This window comes from Glycine max, chromosome 6, assembly GCF_000004515.6.
Source record: "Glycine max cultivar Williams 82 chromosome 6, Glycine_max_v4.0, whole genome shotgun sequence".
In the NCBI taxonomy this organism is placed as follows: Eukaryota; Viridiplantae; Streptophyta; class Magnoliopsida; order Fabales; family Fabaceae; genus Glycine; species Glycine max.
In genome coordinates, this window is record NC_038242.2 from 29148011 (window position 1) to 29170973 (window position 22963).

The window sequence follows — 22963 nt, forward strand, 5'->3', positions numbered from 1 at the left end:
TCTCTTGCTGCTGACTTCCCTTTCTCTTCTGTCCACAAAGACAAAATGTAAGTCAGGTGCCAGTCGTTCATCACAAAAGAAAGGACTAGTTGAGTTCTACAAAATCTAAATTCCATTTGCTTTTTTGGATTTAATTTATTTTCTATCATGTTAATTTTTTATGTTAAAAAAAAGCATCGTCGGGTAAGGAAACTAGTACATTGATCAAGAAGGCTTAAATTTTTTTTTCTTGAAATTAAAAATAAAATGAATAACAATTGGAATTCTCTTAACTCGATCGTAATACTTTGATGAAACATGCTTCACCTCCAAGTAAAACATCACTCACTAATATCCAAATCTATTTAGTATCTATGGAAACAAGGTTCTTCACCTTCCACGAAACACTATTTTTTGGGAATATTTTAGTTATGTTTCTCTCAAATTTATTTCTTTGAGTGATAAACTTTCTTGAGTTAAAAAAAATTATATTGTAAAAATTAAATAATCTAATGTGACAAATAATTATATTTTTTAAAATATTACTTATTATTTTTTTTCAAAAAACTCAAAAATATTGTTAGATACATTTATGACCAAATAAACAAATTTTTAGTTATTTTTAAAATTTATGATGTCTAGCTCCACACCCCCACACCCCATTGTTTAAGCTTGTGGTAGATAAAGAGTTAAGAAAAGGAATGAAAATGATTGAAATGTGATGAATGAAAAGAGATGAAAGAGGGAGGAAAGTAAGATTGTTTATTTGATATGAAATGTTTAAATTAAAATGATTTTATAGATAAAAAAAGGAAAAAAAAGAAAATTGTGCATTATGAAAATTTCCATTTTATCCTTTTTTAAATTGTCTACTTTATTTTTAAGTTAACACACATTTTTTAAAAAAAATATACACCGTTCCAAATAAAATTTCATAATCGTGACTTCTTCAAGGAGATTGACTCTAGTTCTCGGGAAGTTATAGCGATGTTTGACTCTCATGATCTGAAAAATGGAAGGACAAAAAGTATAATACACAATGACAAGGACATGAGGACACTCTGGCATGATATGTTAAATGCACACAACTCGATATCACATACCACGTATTGTGTATGAGGGAAAGAATGAGTTGCATGGCAAAAAGGAACCAATGAGAGTCTTATGCATGGACACCATTGTCGGAGAACACCATGTATAAATAAATGTGAGTCACATAATTTACTTGAGGTTCATGGTTAAACAAAGTTAACAGAGATATCGAAGATGATTGGAATTAGAACATTCCCATCTTGTTCTGAATTGTTCTCCGACATGAACAAAAAGAAACATAATCAATTGTGCTTTTGACATAATAAAATATATACCTAATTGACCCATTACAATTTTGTTTTTAACATAACCAATTATACTAATATACATAACTAATTATGCCAGTGTGAAAATGATTAAAAAACATAACATATTCAATAGAGTTATTTTAATCTAAAATTATTTGAGTTTATCTTACTTTTTACTATAGTAACTCTTATAATGTTTCAGCTAAATTTGATAAGAGTCCAACTTATTTTTGAATTTTTCACCCCCAAAACATTACATCCAAACACGCCATTTTCATTCCCATCATTTCACTTTAGCGCGTCTTTCCTTCCTAGGAACCAAAAGAAGTGTAAACAAAGCAACCCAGTTACCAACCTGTTGAGACGCTCCGAAGGCCACTTTTGTCTTTCACGGGGAAATTAAAAATTTCAGCAGTCCCCTCATAATTGGGGCGCAAGGCAGGACCTGGCAAAATTGTAAATACAAGCCTTGTCCCATGCCCCCTTGGGTAGTTTCACATCACCCCCTGAAAATTACAAAACCACACTTTCCCGCCCACTTCTACCTCCTACTCCTCCTCTTCTTTTCTTCTTCAGCTTCTCCTTTCTCTCTCTGCATCTTTTCCCTACCCTCTGCCTCTGTCGGCAAGTTTCCTCTAAGGGTTTCGGCGATGCCAGATTTGGGAAACCTTTCTCTCTCCGCGCCTCTCACACTCTCTCGCTGCTCCTCCAATGATGCCCTTGACGCTCCCGTCAAAACCCTACCCAATGCTTTCAGTTCCGAGCCTGGTTCCGAACCTGCCTTTGAGCCTCGGGTTTTGAAGCGCACCCGAGGCTCCCTGGATCGGGTCAAGAAGCCCCCCATCGCCGACAAGGCCTTCCAGGATCGCCTCAAAGATCTTCCTTTTCTAGTTGGCGCTCCCATGATGGTACTTTTTTTTTTGTAACAATCTTTTCAATTTTTTTTTAAATACTGATTAATATTTTTGTTTTTAACTGATAATGGGTTTCATATTTTTGTTTTGTTATGATAATGGGTTTAATTTATTTTTGTTGTGTGTATGGGTTCAGGAAGAATGTTGTTTTTGCTGCCATTTTATTTACCCTGGTGATGATGAGCTCTTGTGTTCGGTTCGAGGATGTGACGCACGCTACCATTCTGAATGTGCAAAAGATGCTGTTGGGGCTTCCAATCTGAAAAAATTCAAGTGTCCACAACATGTAGGTTTTTTAGTGACATGACCCTTGCTTCCTTAATGCACTGATTTGCCTTTGGACATATGAATTTAAATGTATCGGCTCCTACTTTATACATGTACTTAAAATTATAACCGCATTTCATGGGCAACTCAGATTTTTTTTTATTTGGATCGATAAATGTTAGTTTGTTAGAATGTTAGTTTTGTTAGCAGAGGGGATCGGACCCGCGGTCTTTTCCCTCTTCCCTTCTCCTTTAACCATCCAACCCACCTTATATTCTCCATGGGTAGCTCAAATATTAGTATTTCTGTGCTTTATCATGTGAATTGTGGTTTCCTTCTGACTAATGAAATTTATAGAAGATTAATTGGATACTCAAATGTATCATTTTAGCTGATATTTAAAACAGGGAGCGGATGTTAGATTATTTGTGTCATTTGATGAACTTGGGATGGTATGAACACATGTGAAAGCAGAGATTGATCACAAGTTCTAAACTGTTTTTGTGTGTGACACTCTTGTATAAGTAAAACTTATGAATATTCTCACTTAACAAGAGCTTATTTAATTAAGCTATTTACCCAACACCCAACAGTGTCCACAGTCTTTTTTCTTTATTTTTTCCTCCTTGTCTTGCCATACTTATATTAAGTCCTTTAATGAACAGGTGTGCTTCATTTGCAAGCTAAAGAAGCAGTTTAGGTGTGTTAGGTGTAAAATAGCATTCCATAGTAAATGTGCACCATGGTCAGATTCAGTGGTGCAACTAAAAGATCATCCCGGGCAAGCTGTTTGCTGGAGGCATCCTTCTGATTGGCGCTTGGATAGAAAGGTCAATTTTTTCTTTTCACCAGAATCTTTTACTGTTATTGTTTATTGATTATACTGCAAATTGCTGTATGTCCTTCCATTAAATTCCCACCCACATTCAAATTCAGTTATTCGTTGTGCTTGGGATATCTAATTTTTTTTTTCTTTACCTTGTCATGTCTTTCCTTTTATAAGCTTATTTGATATTTACATTGACTTAGTTGTCTCAACTGCAATATGCTTTATAAGGTTTTTCTGCTTCTAATTGGAATATTATTGAGTATTTCTCACTAGATTTAGATATCTCTTTTCCAAGTTTTATTTTTTATTGGTATTTTTCATTGATTAGGCTGGCTGACAGGAATGTTGTATTTGTTGGTTGAGCAGACTGATGCTTCAACAAGTGACATTTCGGTAAGGCTTTGAAAAATGTTTTACATCTACTGCACTTATGCATATATCCCATGCTGACCCTTTGCTATATATTTGGCATTTATGGATACCTGTTGTGAGATGAATAATATATAGCGTGCTTGAGAAAGAAAGGAACTTATATTATTAAATTAATAAATTAATACAAATTCTGAAGGACTCTGTATTTTAATGACTTTGATTGCTCATCATATATACTGGTTCCTTATATGTTGAGTGAGTCAAACCAGCTGTTTACATAAGAATTTAGTAATTTTGTTAATATCAATTTTGAAAAATTTCTTACCCCACCTTTTTCCAGGAAGTATTTTGTCGCTTGCCTCTTCCATTTATCAGTGAGGAGTTTAAGATTGACTTCACTTGGAAAGACATGGACAATAAGATGGAGCAGCCATCACCATATGTACACATAAGACGCAGTATCCTACATGTTTCTTGATATCTTGTGTGCTATGCTGAAGAAACTACTATATTTAAAAAAATTAAAATTACTGTAGCCCTTTTAGAATGCTAAGTAAAAGAACTTGATTTTTACTGTTGGTTTAATTAATATTTAATAGTTTTCAAGTTAATTATTGCACTGCTCACCATGTTGCTAGCCTGAATTAATATCAGATATATACTTAGTAAAGAAGAAACGTAGTGATGCGGATGATGGTGCAGGGTGCACCAGTTGCAGTTCTACTTCTACATGTTCTGATGATTGTGTGTGCAGGTACATGTGCATTATCAGTGTTTTTCTTTTTCTTTTTGTTTTGAATGAAACTTGTTGTAGCCTGTAGATGTAGATAATGTATGCTATTTAATTTTAGTTGACAATGAGTTATTTTTTTGATGCATAATCAACATATATATGATTTTTTATGGTTGAAAATTTGGTGATCCCAGACTTGAAGGATATAGATATTGATGCCTGCTATTCCTTTGTGTTAACAAATTATATTGAGAAATATTATTTGTCTGGATTACAAAATTATGTTCAACTTCTCCCTGTTAATTGAAGAACTTGTAAACCTACAGTTATACACCAAATATTAGCATGTTTGTATTGCTGTTCTAATTGCGGCAGTGTGAATTCCCATGCCCTTTCACTGTATAAGTAACTAGTGGGATGCTTTTCAAAACGTAGGTAGGAGACAACACACCAGTGATACAACCTGCACTATCATGCTACACATTATATGACATGTCACTGTAATTAGTTGTAAACTTGTAATACTAACATACTTGTCTAGTAAGATTTCATAAACAGGATTATATATTAATTATTGCATGACGTATCATCTATCAGGGTTCAATGCATAAGCTGTTCAAAGGCATGTCGCTGCTCAGAAAATTGCAACAATCGACCATTTCGCAAGGAGAAAAAGATCAAGATTGTCAAGGTGTGAAATTTTACTACATTTAGATGAATGAAGTATATTTTTATTTGAGGCGTATTTGTATTTTTTGTTTTTTGGGTTTCCCTTCTATTGGGCTTAAGCATCACAAAATATTACTACCAATTACCATATATGCTTTTTTATTATTCAGACTGAACTTTGTGGATGGGGAGTGGAGGCCGCTGAAACAATTGATAAAGGTGGATTTATAATTGAGTATATTGGAGAAGGTAGCTCATATTTCTAAATGGTTTATAGCTTCATTCTGTCGAACATTGTTTGTCCCCCCTTGTTTCCATAATCTAGTAAATCCTTTAGAAAATATAAAATACCATTTTTTCAGGGATGCTTTAAAAGCATATGATCTTCTCAACCATATGTTTTCTGTAGCTTATATCTTTAAACTATGCCTTCTATCCATTTAACTAGAAATTTTTATGCTGCAGTCATTGACGATGCTTTATGTGAAAAAAGGCTTTGGGACATGAAATACAGGGGTGTACAGAATTTTTACATGTGTGAGATTCGGAAAGACTTCACAATAGATGCAACTTTCAAAGGAAATACTTCACGCTTTTTGAACCATAGCTGTGATCCCAACTGTGTTTTGGAGAAGTGGTTAGTGTCAAATACCAACATAGTCATCCTAGGCTGCATTACTTTCTCTCTTTAGAGATTCTTCTATCATCTATATAGTTTCTAGTGAACCAAATTACTATTAAAAACTGGTGTGCAGTATAACCTGATATTATGCACTGTAGTTTCCTTTATGTACTCAAATAAGATATGCTCCATAGACATGATTTAGATCAGATACTTAATTGCTGGTTGTTCATTTTAATTGCTTAAACAGTGGCTAGTCTAGATAATACTTATGTGTCAATCATCTGTCTTCTTTGTTAATGCAAGACAAATTGACATGGGATACATTTCTTTGATTATTGGGTATCATTTGAGTACTGCAATATTCCATAGGCTTTCTTGAGTCCTGATGTATAAGAGAGTAGTATTTTATGCTGAGTGTTTTTTACTTAGTTTTCTGTTAGACAGTTGTAAGCTATGAAGTACGGACACTTCAGCCCCTTGTCGTGTCCGGTGTCCGACACGCGTCCGTGTCAGTGTCCGACACTGACCCGACACCTGTACTACATTCTATATTTTGGAAATTACAGGTGTCCACGAGTCTGTGTCCGTGTCGTGTCCGGTGTCCGTGTCGGTGTTGGTGCTTCATAGGTTGTAAGGTTAGTTTTCTATTACAGTTGTAAGTACAATTGTCATCAACTTTATCATTTTGTTATGCAACTGCCTATATGTACTGCTTCATTCCCCAACCTATAGTTGGGTTGAATTCTCTTCAATACAAAAACATTTTCCCCCTCCCTCTTTCTCTCTCTCTCTCTTCTCCCTAAATCTCTTTATGGTATCAAAGAGCTTGGTTAAATCCTTGCTTCTGAAAATGACTTCTGCGAACAACAATTCTTCTCTGCCACCACCTTTGCCTCCTCCTCCACCACCAGTTCCGATGCTGGTGCCGTGCTCCCCTGTCTCGTTCTTTGCATGCTGTAACGGCGAAACTCACAGATCCCACTTACCTTTATGGCGTTCTTAGGTTCAACTTGTAATCATCAGGCATGGTCTTCTCGGTTGCATTCCCTCTCTACAGATTCCGCAGAAATTTCTCATTGCTGAAAATCGTGACAACAACATCGTTAGCATTGCTTATCGTTTTTGGGAGCAACAGGATCAATTGATCCTTTCTTGGCTCCAATCGACTATTTCAGAAGCAGTTCTTCCTTGCATCATCAATTGCGCAACCTTGTGGCATTTGTGGGATCGATTGTATGAGCACTTTCAATCCATTGCGTGTGCGAAGAAGAAGCAACTGCTTAGTGAGCTTCGTTCTTCTTCTCTTGAGACTATCTACATGCAGAAGCCACTAGGCCTTGAAAGTTCAGATAAAACCTTGGTTTGCTAGCTACAAAAAGCTTTGTATGGCCTTAAACAGGCCCTACAACAGTGGTTTGATAGGCTCAAAGGATTTCTTTTACAGCTTGGGTTTGTGGCCAGCAAGTGTGATCCTTCGTTGTTCTTGTTCATGTATATGATATTATTACTGTTACCTCCAATGTTGTAATTTAGCAACTCACCACTAAGCTGCATTCCAATTTTTCTCTTAAACAATTGGAAAAACTTGACTATTTTCTTGGTATTGAAATCAAATCAGTGGCTGATGGGACTATTCTATTGACTCAAAGCAAATGTATAGGAGATTTGCTTCAGAAAACCAAAATGGCAGAAGCACAACCTATTTCTTCCCCTATGACTGCTAATTGCAAGTTAACCAAAGCTGGTTCGGATTTATTCAGTGATCCATCTCTCTGTAGGTCTGTTGTTGGTGCTCTTCAATGCACAACCATTACAAGACCGAGTTAAGCTATGCCGTGAACAAGGTCTGTCAGTTCATGGCTAATCCTATGGACTCTCACTAGAAAACTGTTAAATGCATTCTAAGGTGCCTCAAAGGCTCTATTCATCATGGTCTGCATTTCAAGGCTGCTCCTTCCTCTTAGCCTTTTACTATCAAAGCCCTGTGTGATGCTGATTGGGCCTTGGATCCAGATGATAGAAGGTCTACCTCTGGTGCAGTGATTTATTTTGGTCCTAATTTGGTCTCATGGTGGTCCAAGAAACAACAAATTGTGGCTAGATCTTCCACTGAAGCTGAATACTGGAGCTTCACTCAAGTCACGACTGAAGTTACATGGATTCAAACTCTTTTAGTAGAGTTATCTGTTCCTTTTCAGACCCCAAAGATTTACTGTGACAACCAAAGTGCAGTAGCTGTCACTCATAATCCAGTTCTTCATTCCCGGACTAAGCACATGAAAATTGACATCTTTTTTGTTAGGGAAAAAGTCTCAGCTAAAGAGCTCAAAGTGTATCATATTCCTGCTATAGATCAATGGGCTGATGCCCTCACTAAGCCTCTATCACCAACTCGATTTCTCTTTCTTAGGTCCAAACTCAATGTAGTTGAGTCCATTTCTGATTCCCAACCCCATTGAGTTTGAAGGGGGTCAGGAGTATTAGTGTATTAAGTAAGTTTTACCTTTGTGATTCAGTTAGAGCAGCTGTTAGAAGAGTTATGATTCAGTTAGAACAACTGTGATTTTGTTATTCTGTTTGAAGCTGTTATTTCTGTTAGAGTAGTAACTAACTTTGGTTAGTTAATTGCCTTAGTCTGGTTATGTGTAATCATATCTGTTTTCTCTATAAATAGAGAAACAGAATCAGTTTGTAACTGACCTTTTCATTCTGAATCAATGATAATATCTTCCATTTTTCTTCTTTTCTCTCTCTCTCTCTCAAACTCCATGAGAGAGGATAATGTGCACTAGGGCCAAATCTGGCATAGTAAAGCCTAGACTCAATTTTACTGCTAGCACATGCTGAACCTAAGAATGTCAAAACAGCACTCTCTAATCTTCGGGTTTTGAGAATGAAAACAAGCAGCTTGTGTGCAAGTTACACAAGGCAATTTATGGTTTAAAACAGGCCCCTAGGGCCTGGTTTGCCAAACTAAAATCCACACTCTTAGCTCAAAAGTTTCAGTCCAGCAAATGTGATCCTTCACTCTGTCTACTCAGATAATGCTACTATTATCTACATGCTGGTCTATGTTGATGACATTATTGTCACTGGTAATAACCCAACAGCTATCAAGTCTTTAGTTACCAACCTCAATTCTGAATTTGCACTCAAGGATTTGGGAGATTTGGATTACTTCCTTGGTATTGAGGTGAATCATCACCCTAATGGCTCTCTCATGCTCACTCAGTCCAAGTACATTCGGGATCTCTTGTCCAAGACAGCTATGGATGAAGCTAACTCTATTTCTTCTCCTATGGTTGGTGGCTGCAAGCTTACAAAAACAGGTTCTGAGGATTTTATGGATCCTACCTTGTATCGCTCTGTAGTTGGTGCTCTACAGTATGCTACTATCACACATCCAGAAATTAGTTTCTCTGTCAACAAAGTTTGCCAATTTATGAGTCAGCCAACAGAACAGCATTGGGTTGCTGTCAAAAGAATCCTTAGGTATCTAAAGGGCACACTTCATTTTGGGCTGAAACTGGAAACCACTTTTTCTACAAAACACTACTCTGTTCATGCCTTTTGTGATGCTAACTGGGCTTCAGATCCTGATGATCGAAGGTCTACCTCTGGTGCTGCTGTGTTCTTAGGCCCAAATCTTGTCTCTTGGTGGTCCAAAAAGCAATCTGTTGTGGCCAAGTCCAGTACTGAGGCAGAGTAGTTTAGCCTTGGCAACAGCTGAAGTAATTTGGATTCAGTCCCTGCTAACTGAACTCAAAGTTCCTCATGCTCCACCAGATATTTTCTGTGATAATATTAGTACTGTGTCCCTTGCTCATAACCGTGTTCTACACTCTTGCACCAAACATATTGAGCTGGATTTGTTCTTTGTCAGAGAGAAGGTTCTCCGCAAACAACTTCAAGTTGTCCATGTTCCAGCAGCAGACCAGAGAGCTGACATCCTCACCAAAGCTTTATCTCCCTCCAATTTTGTAATGTATAGGAGCAAACTCAGAGTGGTTGAAAAACATTCTGCCAATCACTGTTGAGTTTGTGGGAGTCTAGCAAGCATATTTGTTGGTCTAACCATATAGCAGAGGAAATTGGACCAACTAAGGAGCCATCAAAACAAACCTATAGGCAGAATCCAAGAGGACAAATCTGCTCTTTAACACAAAGTGTAATGCAGGGCAGGGAAATGGTAAGTGTAGGGATTGTATTTCTCAAGTGCTGTATAACAAGAAAAATAATTAAGTATTTTAGAAACAAATCATAAAAAGATTTAGGGAGAAGAGAGAGAGAGAGGTGGGGGGGGGGGGGGGAGGAAGTGTTTCTGTATCGATGAGGATTCAATCCAACTATAGGTTGGGGAATGAAGCATTACATATAGGCAATTGCATAACAGAATGATAAAGCTGTTGACAGTTGTGCACACAAGTATTTGGAATGTATTCTAAATAAAAATTGAAGATATAGTTGTTACTCATTAAGATCATTATGATTACTTTGCTTCACAAACTAAGATGGAAAGGGAATGCTCTCTTAAGAATCTTAACCAAAACATGGGCCTAAATTCAACGGTTCCAATTAATCAGACTTTTTTTGAAGTTTATTTGCATAGGAGGTAAAAGAAAATTTATTTTATGGAGGGGGATGAAATTGTACTTAATGTAGTGGAGGTGACTTGGTATCTTGGTGTAACTGTGCAAGTACAAAATTAGTTGCTTGAAACCCTATAATATCAAGAGAAAGTTGTTTTATTAGGCTTTTAGCAGGAAGTATGAAGAGAAATGAGGCTGTCAATTTCCTTCACAAGTGAATTCTGTGTTCTCTGCTTTTCTACATGTGTTTGTTAATGATTTATGCATAAAATGCATTTTTCTTACACCCATGTTCTTGATGTTGCATCTTGTTCTCAGCTTGGAATCAGGTAGTGCTGCACTGATGCTAATATAGAATTCTTTAGGTGATGATGACATGCATCAATTTTGGGCACTAATGATTGAAGTAAATCCTGAATTTATGTTAGTTATGTTGTTTATAAGCCATGCCCATGTCCCCCTCAAAGGAAAAAGGTTTATATTATAAGCCCTTTACTGCTGTATTGATGAAGCGGTTTATAGTCTCTTGCTTAAATGCATAACAAGTAGCATTGTTGATTAGTAGAATTTCTTTTTAATGAGAAGCTCCTGCTTTGCAATTGATTGACATATGTTGTACAACTAGAATAAGTGGGCATATCTTCTGTAGATTATCAAAAGAATCTATTTATCTATTCAGTGGCAACTTCCCTTTTATATTTAGGTCTAAATTCATGTGGTTTCTTCTAGGCAAGTTGATGGTGAAACACGTGTGGGTGTATTTGCCGCTTGTTCAATAGAAGCTGGAGAGCCGTTAACATATGATTACAGGTAAATTTGATTCTACCTTTTACTTTCTGCTTGAGACCTAGCAATTCTTTAGTAGTACACAGGGATGTGGTAGCATAACCTAGCAGGAATTAAAAGTGGTATTCTGTTGTACATTTAGGTTAGGTATAGTCTTTAGCCCTTTTTTTCTCCTTCTCTTCCTAAAAGTAAATGCTCCTTCCATTCAGTAAGCTTTTGTGGAAAGGCTCTTTTTTGTGACTTTTCTTTCATTAAAGAAAATTATTTTTAAGTTTTAGAGTTTCTTGCAAATTTATTATGATTAAATATTACTTTTAAGAAGCTTGAAAAAAGTTGAAGTTATTTATATTTTGTGTTTGTTTAAACTTTAAATACAAGGAATGATTTTATGTTTGGATTAGGACTGAAATAGTGAGGAGAGAAATATGAGGGAAAAACATAGGAAGGATAAAAATATATATCTTGCACTTTCATTTGATGCCAATTTGGGGGGGCTCATAAACAACTTCTCTCCTTATTTCTCTCAAATCTCTATCAAATGGTAGAAATTTCATGAACATGGTCTTATCTAGTTTATTAGAAAATTCTTGTCTTGGTGCTGGCTCTAGTTATGGATGTCACTTGCATAGGTTTGGGTAAGGTACTATTGTATCCATTTCTATATTTTTAAAAAAATACCTGTCTTTTGACTCATCCCCAAGCAGGCAAAAATTTTAGTGTCCATTCTCGTACCATGTGGGTACTTCACCCACTTAGACTTATTATCCACACTTTTCTTAAACAAAAATATTATTTCATCTTCTAAGTTCTAGTTATAAAGATAAAGCTGTTATACTACTGATTAGTGATATTCCTCGACCAAACTAACTTGAAGAATGACCTTGCAACAAATTGTTAGGACGTGATTTTGAGTTAATTTATAAAACCTATCCCCCAAAATAAAGTTGCAGATGCTTGTCTTGGTGTAATGAAGAAGTGGAATTGTAGGTTCTGATTTCTAAACTAAACTAGAATGGCTGGTCTCAAGTAGCAAGAAGAAATTCAGCATGATTCTTACTTGCAGGGAGAGATTTTAGATTTCCACCAGGACCCTACATCTAGTCTTGGATTTTCTGTACAACATGACATTCTTTTCTATTATGGCAGATTGGTCATCTTAGCGAATTCTTCTTGGATTCCAATCCTATTACAAGAGTTCCATAGCATACCTATGGGTAATGGGTGGCCTTTCGGGCTAATACATATAGAAGATTGGTTAAAAATGTCTATTGGTATGGCATGAAGAGGAGAGTTCAAGTTTTTGTTAGGGAGTGACATTTGTCAACGGCGGTAACACCAAGCTCGACCCCTATCTTGGTTACTACAACTTTAAGATGTATTAGAACATATTGATTTTAATACTGCTCTTCCCAAGTCCAAAGGGCTTGATATATTATATTGGTGGTTGTTGATCAACTCTCTCTAAGTATGCCCATTTTCTTCTCCTTAGACATCCATTTAGACCTGACTTGGTTGTGAAGTAGGTGGTAAAATTACACGGGGTTCCTAATCCATAGTCTGTAATCGAAGTCTTTTCTTTCTGTCAGTTTTGGACTCAGCTATTCAAATCACAGGGTGTCAAACTAAGGATGAGCTCTTATCAACTTGAAATTAATGGGCAAACTGAAATTATTAATAAGCGTTTAGAAACTTAATTTAGGTGTTTTAGCTCTAGAAAACCTAAGACATGGCTTAGCTTTGTTATGTGATGCAAAGGTACCGATCAAGCTAAAGGGAAAGTTTTATCGGACTGCGGTAAGACCGGCGATTTTGTACGGAACAGAATGTTGGGCGGTCAAGAGCCAACATGAGAATAAAGTAGGTGTAGCGGAGATGAGGATGTTGCGGTGGATGTGTGGTAAGACTCGACAGGATAAAATTAGAAACAAAGCTATTAGAGAGAGGGTTGGAGTAGCGCCTATTGTAGAGAAGATGGTGGAAAATAGACTTAGGTGGTTTGGGCATGTAGAGAGAAGACCGGTAGACTCTGTAGTGAGGAGAGTAGACCAGATGGAGAGAAGACAAACAATTCGAGGCAGAGGAAGGCCCAAAAAGACTATAAGAGAGGTTATCAAAAAGGATCTCGAAATTAATGGTTTGAATCAAAGTATGGTACTTGATAGAACATTATGGCGGAAGTTGATCCATGTAGCCGACCCCACCTAGTGGGATAAGACGTTGTTGTTGTTGTTGTTGTATTATATCTGATTTAGGGGAAACTAAATATCCTTTAATTATGTGTATTAATTACCTGAGCCTATATAAACATGTATTTGTGGTGCATTAAAACACACTTTTCAGTCAATTATTCCTGTTTCTCTTATTTTAATAAGCTTGTTATATTAAGCAGAGTGGTGGTATAACATCACTTTTCATATCCCTATAGAAGTTAGTGCTTTTCGTAGGGGTTAATCTTGAATACTGGCATGGAGTGGTTGACCCCAAAATGGGATAGCGGATAATGAGATGACCACTATTCTTATATGTGTAAAACACAGTCAATTAATATAGAAGTAAAATAGTACATGAAAGAAAGAATAAAAAGCAACATAGACCTCTTTGACATGAATACTGAATAGAAATACAAAGGATGTGAACAGAGGGAGGAGACCAGGGAACAATGTTTTAGAGTTCCAATGTGCAAGTTAGCTGGAAACTCCACCAGAGTGATGGGTTGGTCAGAAATTCCGTTGGCCACTCTACCAGAATGCAATGGGTTTGCCTGAAACTCCATTAGAGTGCCATGGGTTGGCCAGAAACACAGTTTGGAGCTTTATGTTAGAAGGTTTGCTTGCATCAAAGAGAAAAGAGACCATTGGCATTTAGCCTTCAAAGGTATGTGAGTAGAAAATAGTGTCATATGCTAAAAAGAGGTGAAATCTCAAGATTGACCCCCCCCCCCCCATTAGTGCAATATGTTATGAAAACAAAAGTAGAATTTGTACATACTTGTTGATAGGGATGAGGTGCTTAGGCAATTACCATATCATCTACAGCAAGCTCAGGCATATTGAGAAGTGTGCAGATAGGAAGCAGTAACCTCAGGGATTAACAGTGGTTATTTGTTTGGGGCCTACGGTGATAAACCTTAAATTAGCCTTGGTAATCTCAGCTAGAGTCATGGTTCCTAACAATACCTCCCCCTATCAAATTAGCCTTGTCCTCAAGACTGAATGTAGGAAACCTGGTGTGAATAGATGTTGCTGACTCCCACGTAGTTTCTTCTACAGGTTGGGATTTCCATAAGACCAACCACTCCTCACAACTTCCATCAGTTTTGTCCTCACGCGTAGCAAGCACTGCTTATGGGAAAGGAGAATTTGATTCATCCAGGATCAGGCTAAGGGGTAATGCAGAGACATTGGAACTAACTGTCATGGACTTCTTGAGCTGTGACACATGAAAGATTGGGTGAACTTTTGCATATTCCAAAAGCTTCAGCTTGTAGGCCACCTCTCCAACTCGTGATAAAATTTGAAAAGGTCCAAAATAGCAGGGTGATAGTTTAGGATTAATACGACGAGCACAGTAAGCTGCCTATGAGGGCGCAACTTAACAATCACCCAATCCCCTACAGCAAAAGACACAAAGCGACGATGTTTATTTGCGGCTTCTTCATGGATTGCTAGGCACGATGCAAATGATATTTCAGTTGGTAGATAACCTCGTCTCTACCAACCAACATTGAGACTATTGAATCAACGGGTGTCTCTCTAGGCAGAAAACAAAGCATAGATGGAGGTGCTCGTCCATAAGCGACCTCGAAAGGAGTCTTTCCTGTGGCTGAGTGGAAGGAAGTATTGTACCAATACTCTGCCCAAGAAAGCCAAAGATGCCATTTTGTTGGTTGTTCAGAAGTGAAACAACGCAAGTGGCTCTCTAAACATCTATTAAAAGCCTCTGCTTGACTCGTGTGTTTGAGGGTGATAGGTCGTGTTCATCCTCAATGTTGTTCCTTGGAGACAATAGTTCACTCCAAAATTTACTCAAAAATAGAGAATCGCGGTCACTGATGATGGATTTGGGAAACCTGTGTAGCTTGGCCACCTCCCAACTAAACACTTGTGCCATTATGTGAGTTGTGTAAGAATGCTTCAAAGACAAGAAATTGACATATTTTGATAAGTGGTCTACAATCACAAGTATCACATCAAACCCTTGAGAGTGAGGTAAACTAGAGATGAAGCCTAAAAATATATCGTCCTAGACCACTTTAGGAATTGGAATGGTTTGCAATAACCCAGCAGGAGACAAAGCTTGATATTTGTTTCTCTAACAAACATCACAATGGCGAATGTAGTCCATAATGGTGTTCTTCATCCCCTTCAAATGAAAATTTGCAGCAAGGAGCTTATATGTCATAGTGAAACCTGAGTATCCCTCTATCATAGTGGAATGGAATTCTGCTAAGAGTATCGAAATTATAGAAGTCTTGTGCAACATCATGTGCCCCTTGAAGAAGACAAGCCCATCACATTAAACATAGTGTGGCATTGAAGCTGGAGCAGTTTGAATTTGGGTGGAGAATTTGCTGAACTCCATGTCTTGCTGAACCTTGGTGCTGATTGTGGTGAAATCCATCAGTGTTGTCAAATGGCGGCGCCATGGCGGTGCCATGGGGGTGCCATGGCGGTTTGACGTGGTGGAAATTTGAAAAAATGCCACCGAATAGCGGTGGCATGGCGGGTTTCGTATGGCGATGCCCATGGCGGCCGCCATAGCCATGGTTATTATGGCGGCATGGCGGAAAATAACGGCTTTTTTTTAGCGCGGTAGGAGTTGGGCTGACCCGACCCAACCCTACCCGATATTTTGTTCAAAAGCGCAGCCCTCCCACACAGCACAACATAGAACGCAGCCCTCCCACACGACCAAGGGCAACACCTTGCACCCAGCCTCGACCCCGCACGCAAAATGCAGCCCAGCAGCGGCGACCCCGTGTTCCCCCCGCACGGCCCAGCAGCGACGAGCACTGGCGCATGACCCCATGGCGGCGACGAGCACTGGCAAGCGACCCAGCGAAGGCGATGCCGCACCGACCCTGCACCCGCACGAACAGCGGCGAACGTCGCGGTGCAAGTTCAGTGGTGCGCTAGCTTCTTTTTTTTTTGTCTGCAACTTTTTTTTTCGTTTTTCTATTTGACACCCTCTTTTTATTTTTGACTGTCCCATTTTTATTTTTTTTTCTACTTGGTTATTGTATGAACTCATGAAACTTTTTTAACTTTTTTAGTTTATTTGAATGCAATCCATTGTTTTTTTCAATTTCAATGAGTTTATATATATGTATATTTTTTTTTTTGTTCGCCATGACATCTGTCATTTTTCGCTATGCCATCCGCCATATTTTTATGGCAGGTTTTTGACTTTCCGCCATGAAACGCCATCCGCCATCAACGACATTGAAATCCACCCATATCGGGCTTATGGAAATGGCCCCTAACTCTCCAAAACCCATTTGACGCAAAAGAGCATCAATGGCCTTGTTTTCTGTATACACCACTTCGAACTAGAAACCCATCAGTTTCACCAACCAACATTGTTGGCTAGTAGTTGTAAGCCGCTGTTGGAACAAATGACACAAGTTGTTATGGTCTGTATAAACCTTAAAACTATGACCCAATAGGTAGTGCCTCTAGTGTTGCACCGAAAGTGTTAAGGCCATTATCTCCTTGTAAATTGATTTAGCTTGTATCTTAGAGGGAAAGAGCCTTGCTAAAGTAGGCAATGGGCTGTTGATTTTGCATCAGGATGACACCAATTCCTTGTCCTGAGACATCCCATTCAATCACAAATTCCTGTGTGAAATCTGATAATGCCGTCAATGGTTGGGTCATTTTGCCATAATCTCGAATAAACCTTCTGTAATATCCAGTGAGGCATAAGAATTTGCGAATGTCTTTGGTGGAGGTTGGAATGGGCCACTCCAATACTGCTCGAACCTTGGAAGGATCCATCTATACGCCTTTTGTTGAGATGATGTGGGCAAGGTAGTCAATGGAGGTGAGACCAAAGGAACATTTCTTTTGGTCTGCCACAAAGGAGTGTTGAGCTAACACCGACATAACTTCATTCAAATGTGATAAATGGGTTGGCCAATCTGGGCTATACACTAAGATATCGCCGAAGAAAACAAGCACAAAGCGGCGAAGGAAAGGCTGAAAATTTGAATTCATCGTGGATTGGAAAGTATCTAGGGTATTCACAAGACCAAATGGAGTCGTGAAGTGCTCATAATGACCTTCGTGAGTGTGAAAGGAAATTTTGGGAATGTTAGATTCCCTTATGCGGATCTGATGAAATCTAGATTTTAAATCAAGCTTCGAGTAGACGCAGGAGTCATGGATCTTGTCAATGAGCCTCGTTGATGGTTGTAATAGGATACTTATCTAGGACAAGGACCTTATTGAGGGCCCTAAAGTCCACACATATCCTTTATGATTCATCTTTCTTCACTAAGATGATAGGGCTCGAAAATGGACTAATTGAGTGACGGATGATGTCCTTTGTGAGAAGCTCTTGCACTTGTCGCTTAATCTCGTCCTTGTGATGGTAAGCATTTTTGTATTGACGCACGCTAACTGGGTTAGTGCCTAGAAGCAAAGTGATGGAATGATCATAGTCACATTTTGGGAGAAGGCCTTATCGTGGAAGGAAAACATATTCATGAGAAGACAACTCATTCTGCAAGTCTGGAGGAAGTGAAGAATTGGAGGAGCTCGTGGGTGTAGAGTCTTCCAAAGCAAGCCTCTAGAGCAGCCTTGAAGCACAAGATTACGAGGATGATCACGTAGATGGTGACCTTGTAACGTGATTAATTGGTTGTGGTCTTCAAAACTCATTGTCTTCTTTGTCTTCTTTTGCCTATCAATAGTGGTATGACCCACACTGTCAGCCAAGCTATCCCTAAAATTAAATCAACATCACTCGAATGTATCCATCACCATTGTGTAGTGCCCCACTTTGACTCGAATAGTTTGACAAATGCATTGAGAAGAAAATTTGGAGCCATTACCCAACCCCACATTGAATGAATTAGTATAAGTAATCTCTAGATTGAGCGAACACACCTGGTCACAAGCAATAAAATTATGAGCAGCTCCATTGTCCATAAACAGAAGATTAGGTAACCAATCAACTTACCTTCCAACTTGATGGTGCAAGACTAAGTAAGGTCCCCAAGGTCTAACGCCCTATAATCTAGGATTTGACAAAGCATTGTCTCACCGTTGCCAAAAGGTGTATCGTCGGTTGTGGGCGGATTGGTTGGGTCGAGTGGTAGGTTGTCACCCTCCTAAATGAGAAGGCGCAAATGGCGGTCTAGGCATTAGTGGGTTGGGCCCAAGTTGCCCCCACACTTGAAGAAAAGATCATGATTATGTCGATCCATCAACTTTGGGTATGAAAGACTGTGGGTACCTACTCGCGAGTTGGATCCGGATGACTTGGGGTCGGATTTGGGCCTTTTAGTCATAGGCCCATTTAAAGGTGGGACTCATAGGCTTTGAGTGTTGTGAACGTTGGCCACTAGAAATAGAATTACCTAACTTGCGTTCGATCAAGCAAGCCCTAGAGATCAGGCGGTGGCAATTGGGGGGTTCAAATGCGAGCACCTCCATGCAAATGTCGTTGCATAGCCCACCCAAAAACAACCCACATATTGGTCCTCGGAGAGCAAGGAAACCTAAGACGTGAGGACCTCAGGCCTCAACATATTCGTCGACAGTGGTAGACTGACGAAGAAGCTTAAGTTGAGCAAAGGGGTTACCCAATTGATTGTCACTATAGCGGCCTAGGAGAGCATGCTTGAAGGAGTCCTAATGGAGGTTTGGATCAAAGTTGGAGAGGACCTTGAACCAATGCCATGTCATCCCCTCCATGCAGATCTGAGCAAGGGAGATGCACATTTTTGGTGGGGTTTTCTAAACAGAGAATTAGGTGTCAGCCTTGGCCAACCACTTGATAAGGTTGTTGCTTGTGAAGGGAGGAAGATTGACGTGCTTTGAGTACAAAGTAACGTCGCCAGGGGTTTGGTGGAACGATCCCCCCGAGTTGGAAAGAGCAAGACTCGTGCATCTCATCACAGAGAGTGGAGACAGACTTCGAGAGATCACTGATGGAGGAGATGAGGGAATCAGGCTTGGAAGATTGGGTTGAAATAGAGGACTCATGTGACTCGAGCAAGTTTGATGGCGGCAAGGTCAGCTTCCATGGCATCGAGATGCTGGGATGTCATCCTAGTGCACATACAAGGAAGGGGCGACTCTCAATGAAAAGCACCAATGATATGAGTAGTATCAAAGGTACCTGCAGAAATGGTTGGTGACATAGGAAGGACAAGGAAAGTAATGAAAATATCATAGAGCTAGTGCTCCCTCAAGTGAGAAAGTCTCTACACTCTCAATTCTATTATAGATCCCAAAGATGATATCTCCAATCATCGCAACACTCCCTTATAACAAAATGCTCACACCCCCACTACTACTAACAGACTCAGCAATTCCCTTACTACCCCCAACCTCAGGGATTAACATTAGTTATTAGTTTTGGGCCTTCGGTGATAAACCTTAAAGGGCTTATCTAGAGTCACGTTTCCTAACAGAATCTTTCTCAAACTAAGACCTCATAAGACAACATAGTGTGGCACAAAGAATAAGTCCCAAATTGGTTGCTTGATTCTATGGGCCCTACCAAGTTGAGAAGAGGATTGGGATGATAGCTTATCGGTTAAAGCTTCAACTACTGTCCGAAATTCATCCTGTTTTTCATATTTCTCAACTCAAGAAGGTTGTTGGCAACTACCAAGAAACTGTTGATGGAAGGGCTAGAAGTGGAAGTGTCTGATGACATCATCGCTGAGCAGATTCTAGCAATTCAACAAAGGAAGAAAAATGGTATTGTTCCTTATTGGTTGGTCAAATGGTGTGGGAAACTTGTTTAGGAGGCAACCTGGGAAGACACATTTACTATTATGGTTTCAAATAAATCAGTTTCTTGATGCAAGCCTTGAGGACAAGGCTATTGCTGAAGGAGACAGCAATGTCAGGCCTCCCAAATTATCTAGCCCAGTTCAGCTCAATTATTGGCCGTGGGTCTGGAAGACATATAATATGAAAAGGGTAATTGGGAGCGAGTGTTAGCTACACTTTTGTCTAAGCCTTTTTAGGGAGAGAATGAGTGAGTGTTTCTTCTGTTTCTGTTGATTCTTTTCTTGGCTCTTGTTCCCTAGAAATTGATCTTCACTTGTATTTTCTTCTGCCAATATGAATTATTGCTCACAATTGGTTCCCCAATGCCAGGTTCTCCAATGCCATTATGCCTACAATACCCATTTCCATCAAACGGTAGAAACAATCTTAGTGGGTTCTATCATCTACCTATTGCTTAAAAGTGTCTCTTTTCTTTTTCCTTGACCCAGTGGATCGTGTTACAATTTCAGGATTATCCGTGTTTGTTTTTGCCAGCAGTTTTTCCGTTATCTCCTTCACAGATTCCATTGCCTGCCACAACACTTCAAACTGCATCTTGTTGTTGAGCCTCATCATGTTGGCATTGAATCTCCTCTATTCTGGCTTCTAGGACTCGGTTTGACCCCATAATGGACCTTTCATGAATTTTTGATCAAGAAAGCTCCAAGTGACTGCTGATTTTGTACCCACAATGCACATGTGAATTGCTGATAGTTCGATACTAGTTGATAGAACAGGTTTCGTAACAGGGAGAAAGAACCCTTTCACTGAATGAAGCTAGAGAGAAGCCCCTAGAAGCAATACATGATTCTAGATATTTCAAAAGGTCTAGATCAACTTCTTACACTACTTTCTCAATTACAATTCACAAAATCTCCGTAAACTGTTAACAGTTATTCCTATTTCTAGGCAGCAACTGGTCTACAGCTTTAATCAGAAACCTCCTTGTATTTCTTTGACCAACTAAACTAACCAATGGGTATCTATGATAATTTTGTTTAATCTATAAGATAATTTTGTTTACTCTTTCGGATTTTTTCTGAAACTTCTGATAATAGAGATTTAATGTTCTGTTTTTTTTTGGGCTCTGTAGATTTGTGCAATTTGGTCCAGAGGTGAAATGCCACTGTGGTGCTGCAAATTGTCAAGGCTTTCTAGGGACAAAAAAGAAAATTGGCAAGCTAGACCTCTATTGGGGTTCAAAACGTAAGAGAACATCGAAAGCTTCTTGCATTACGTTAGTAACAGCTGTATGATTTGCCATCAACGTTGTAATGTAGACAAAAAAGTGAAAAGCTGCTTATATAGGGATGGATGGTCGAATGGAGGAGTCTGGTTGTGTAAGAAATGACGGGAGTAGAACATCTCAAACATTCTGTTCTATTGTTGTAGAGGGAAATGACAATTTATTGATTTAAGATTGTGACAGCATGCATTGTCACCCAGAATTTCATCCCAGTAATATGGTGTTAAATAAAACATGTAAATTGATATTGCTGATATAGTACACATCAGTGTTGAATAATGACAAGTATCAAAATTGTTTGTTTGATTGAAATTTGAAGTATTCTTATTTTGAAGGACTGGATCCTCATTTTGGTTTATTATCAATCGAGAGATACTATTATTAGCATATATAGATGGAGAATGATGATCCCACAATCTTCTATATATAAAAAAGGAGAATTTGACAAACACTCTGTTTGAAACTTGTAACTTTCATAAATATGCAATCAAATTTAAAATAATTCATGTTATTTTTAAGCGTAGATGTATTTTTAGTTACTATAAAACTAGTCACGAATAATAGTATTTAAAAATAATTTTATAAGTTGAAAAATTGTTTTTAGTAATGTTTTTTTAAATCAGACTGTTTACTTAATCAATCGAGGCATTAAAATATAATTGTATTGATTTTTTTAAAGAAATATCTAGACTATTACTTGAAATTAGGAATAATTTATAATTTATGGTGGATTGATTTAATGGTTCAATCTTTACTTTATTTCTTATCTATTTTTTAAAAAAATTCTTACTTTTTTTTCTCTTTTATTTTCATCTACTCTATTTCTCTTTTTTATACCTAACACCTTAAATGTAACATTTCAAATTGTTGTCTTCTTGGTAGCTCATTCTATGACACAATGATATTTCGCAAACTTTTTAGTTAATTCATCGGTTAAAATCTTCATAGTTGATTATTTTCGAGCCATAGAGAATCTACTTCAATTTTTAGGATTAATGACTATCCTCATAAATTAACATGAAATTTTTTAATGTGATTTATTTTCATTTATGTTTTTCAAGAAACTTCTTAGAAAGTCACCAATGTTATCACTACTTCAAGTCAAACACACTTAAATGTGAAGTTCTTAAATGATAAACTAGTGAAAAATGAATGTATCTTGTTAATATAAGTTGTATCAATTTATTCTTTTCAGTCATCTTCAATTGTCTATCACATACCTTCACTAACTCTGGATCTATCTCTTTTTTGTGTGATTTGTTGAAGTGTTAGAGTAATTCATCCTCCTTCTACCCAATTCCCCTATGACATCGTTTTGAATATCCTAAACACTTGTTAAATTTATGTTGGAATCTTGTAACTTAGTTTCATGTTTTCATAATTTTTTTTTCTTAATAGTTAATGATCTTGGTTTTATTTGAGTAAGAATTAAGAGAGGTGTAAGAGGAAAAGAAAAAAAGGGAGGTATGTGATAAAGATATTTAAATAAATTTAATACTCTCCATTCTAAAATAAGTTTCATCCGAGATTATTTTATATAAATAAAAAAGTTAATAAATAAATGAAAGAGACAAATAATATTACAAAATTAACCTTATGAAATAGA

General features: G+C 37.9%; 1 protein-coding gene across 3 annotated transcripts; it reads left to right on the top strand.

Moving 5' to 3' along the window:
- Window positions 1–1734: 1734 nt before the first annotated feature.
- LOC100791481 (histone-lysine N-methyltransferase ASHR3) lies at window positions 1735–21691 on the top strand. 3 transcript variants are annotated; one of them, XM_014776663.3, is made up of 13 exons: window positions 1735–2227; window positions 2370–2519; window positions 3166–3330; window positions 3696–3722; window positions 4042–4159; window positions 4356–4455; window positions 5032–5125; window positions 5274–5352; window positions 5569–5740; window positions 11047–11127; window positions 20442–20486; window positions 20582–20937; window positions 21205–21335. In XM_014776663.3, exons 1-12 carry the CDS (start codon window positions 1796–1798, stop codon window positions 20739–20741), a joined length of 1623 nt encoding a protein of 540 aa, XP_014632149.1. In that variant the 5' UTR covers window positions 1735–1795; the 3' UTR covers window positions 20742–20937; window positions 21205–21335. The 3 variants fall into 3 exon arrangements, with proteins under 3 accessions (XP_014632149.1, XP_006582100.1, XP_006582099.1); XM_006582036.4 differs by lacking the exons at window positions 20442–20486; window positions 20582–20937 and having other exon boundaries at window positions 1747–2227; window positions 21205–21691; XM_006582037.4 differs by lacking the exons at window positions 11047–11127; window positions 20442–20486; window positions 20582–20937 and having other exon boundaries at window positions 1739–2227; window positions 21205–21691.
- The last annotated feature ends 1272 nt before the right edge of the window (window positions 21692–22963 follow it).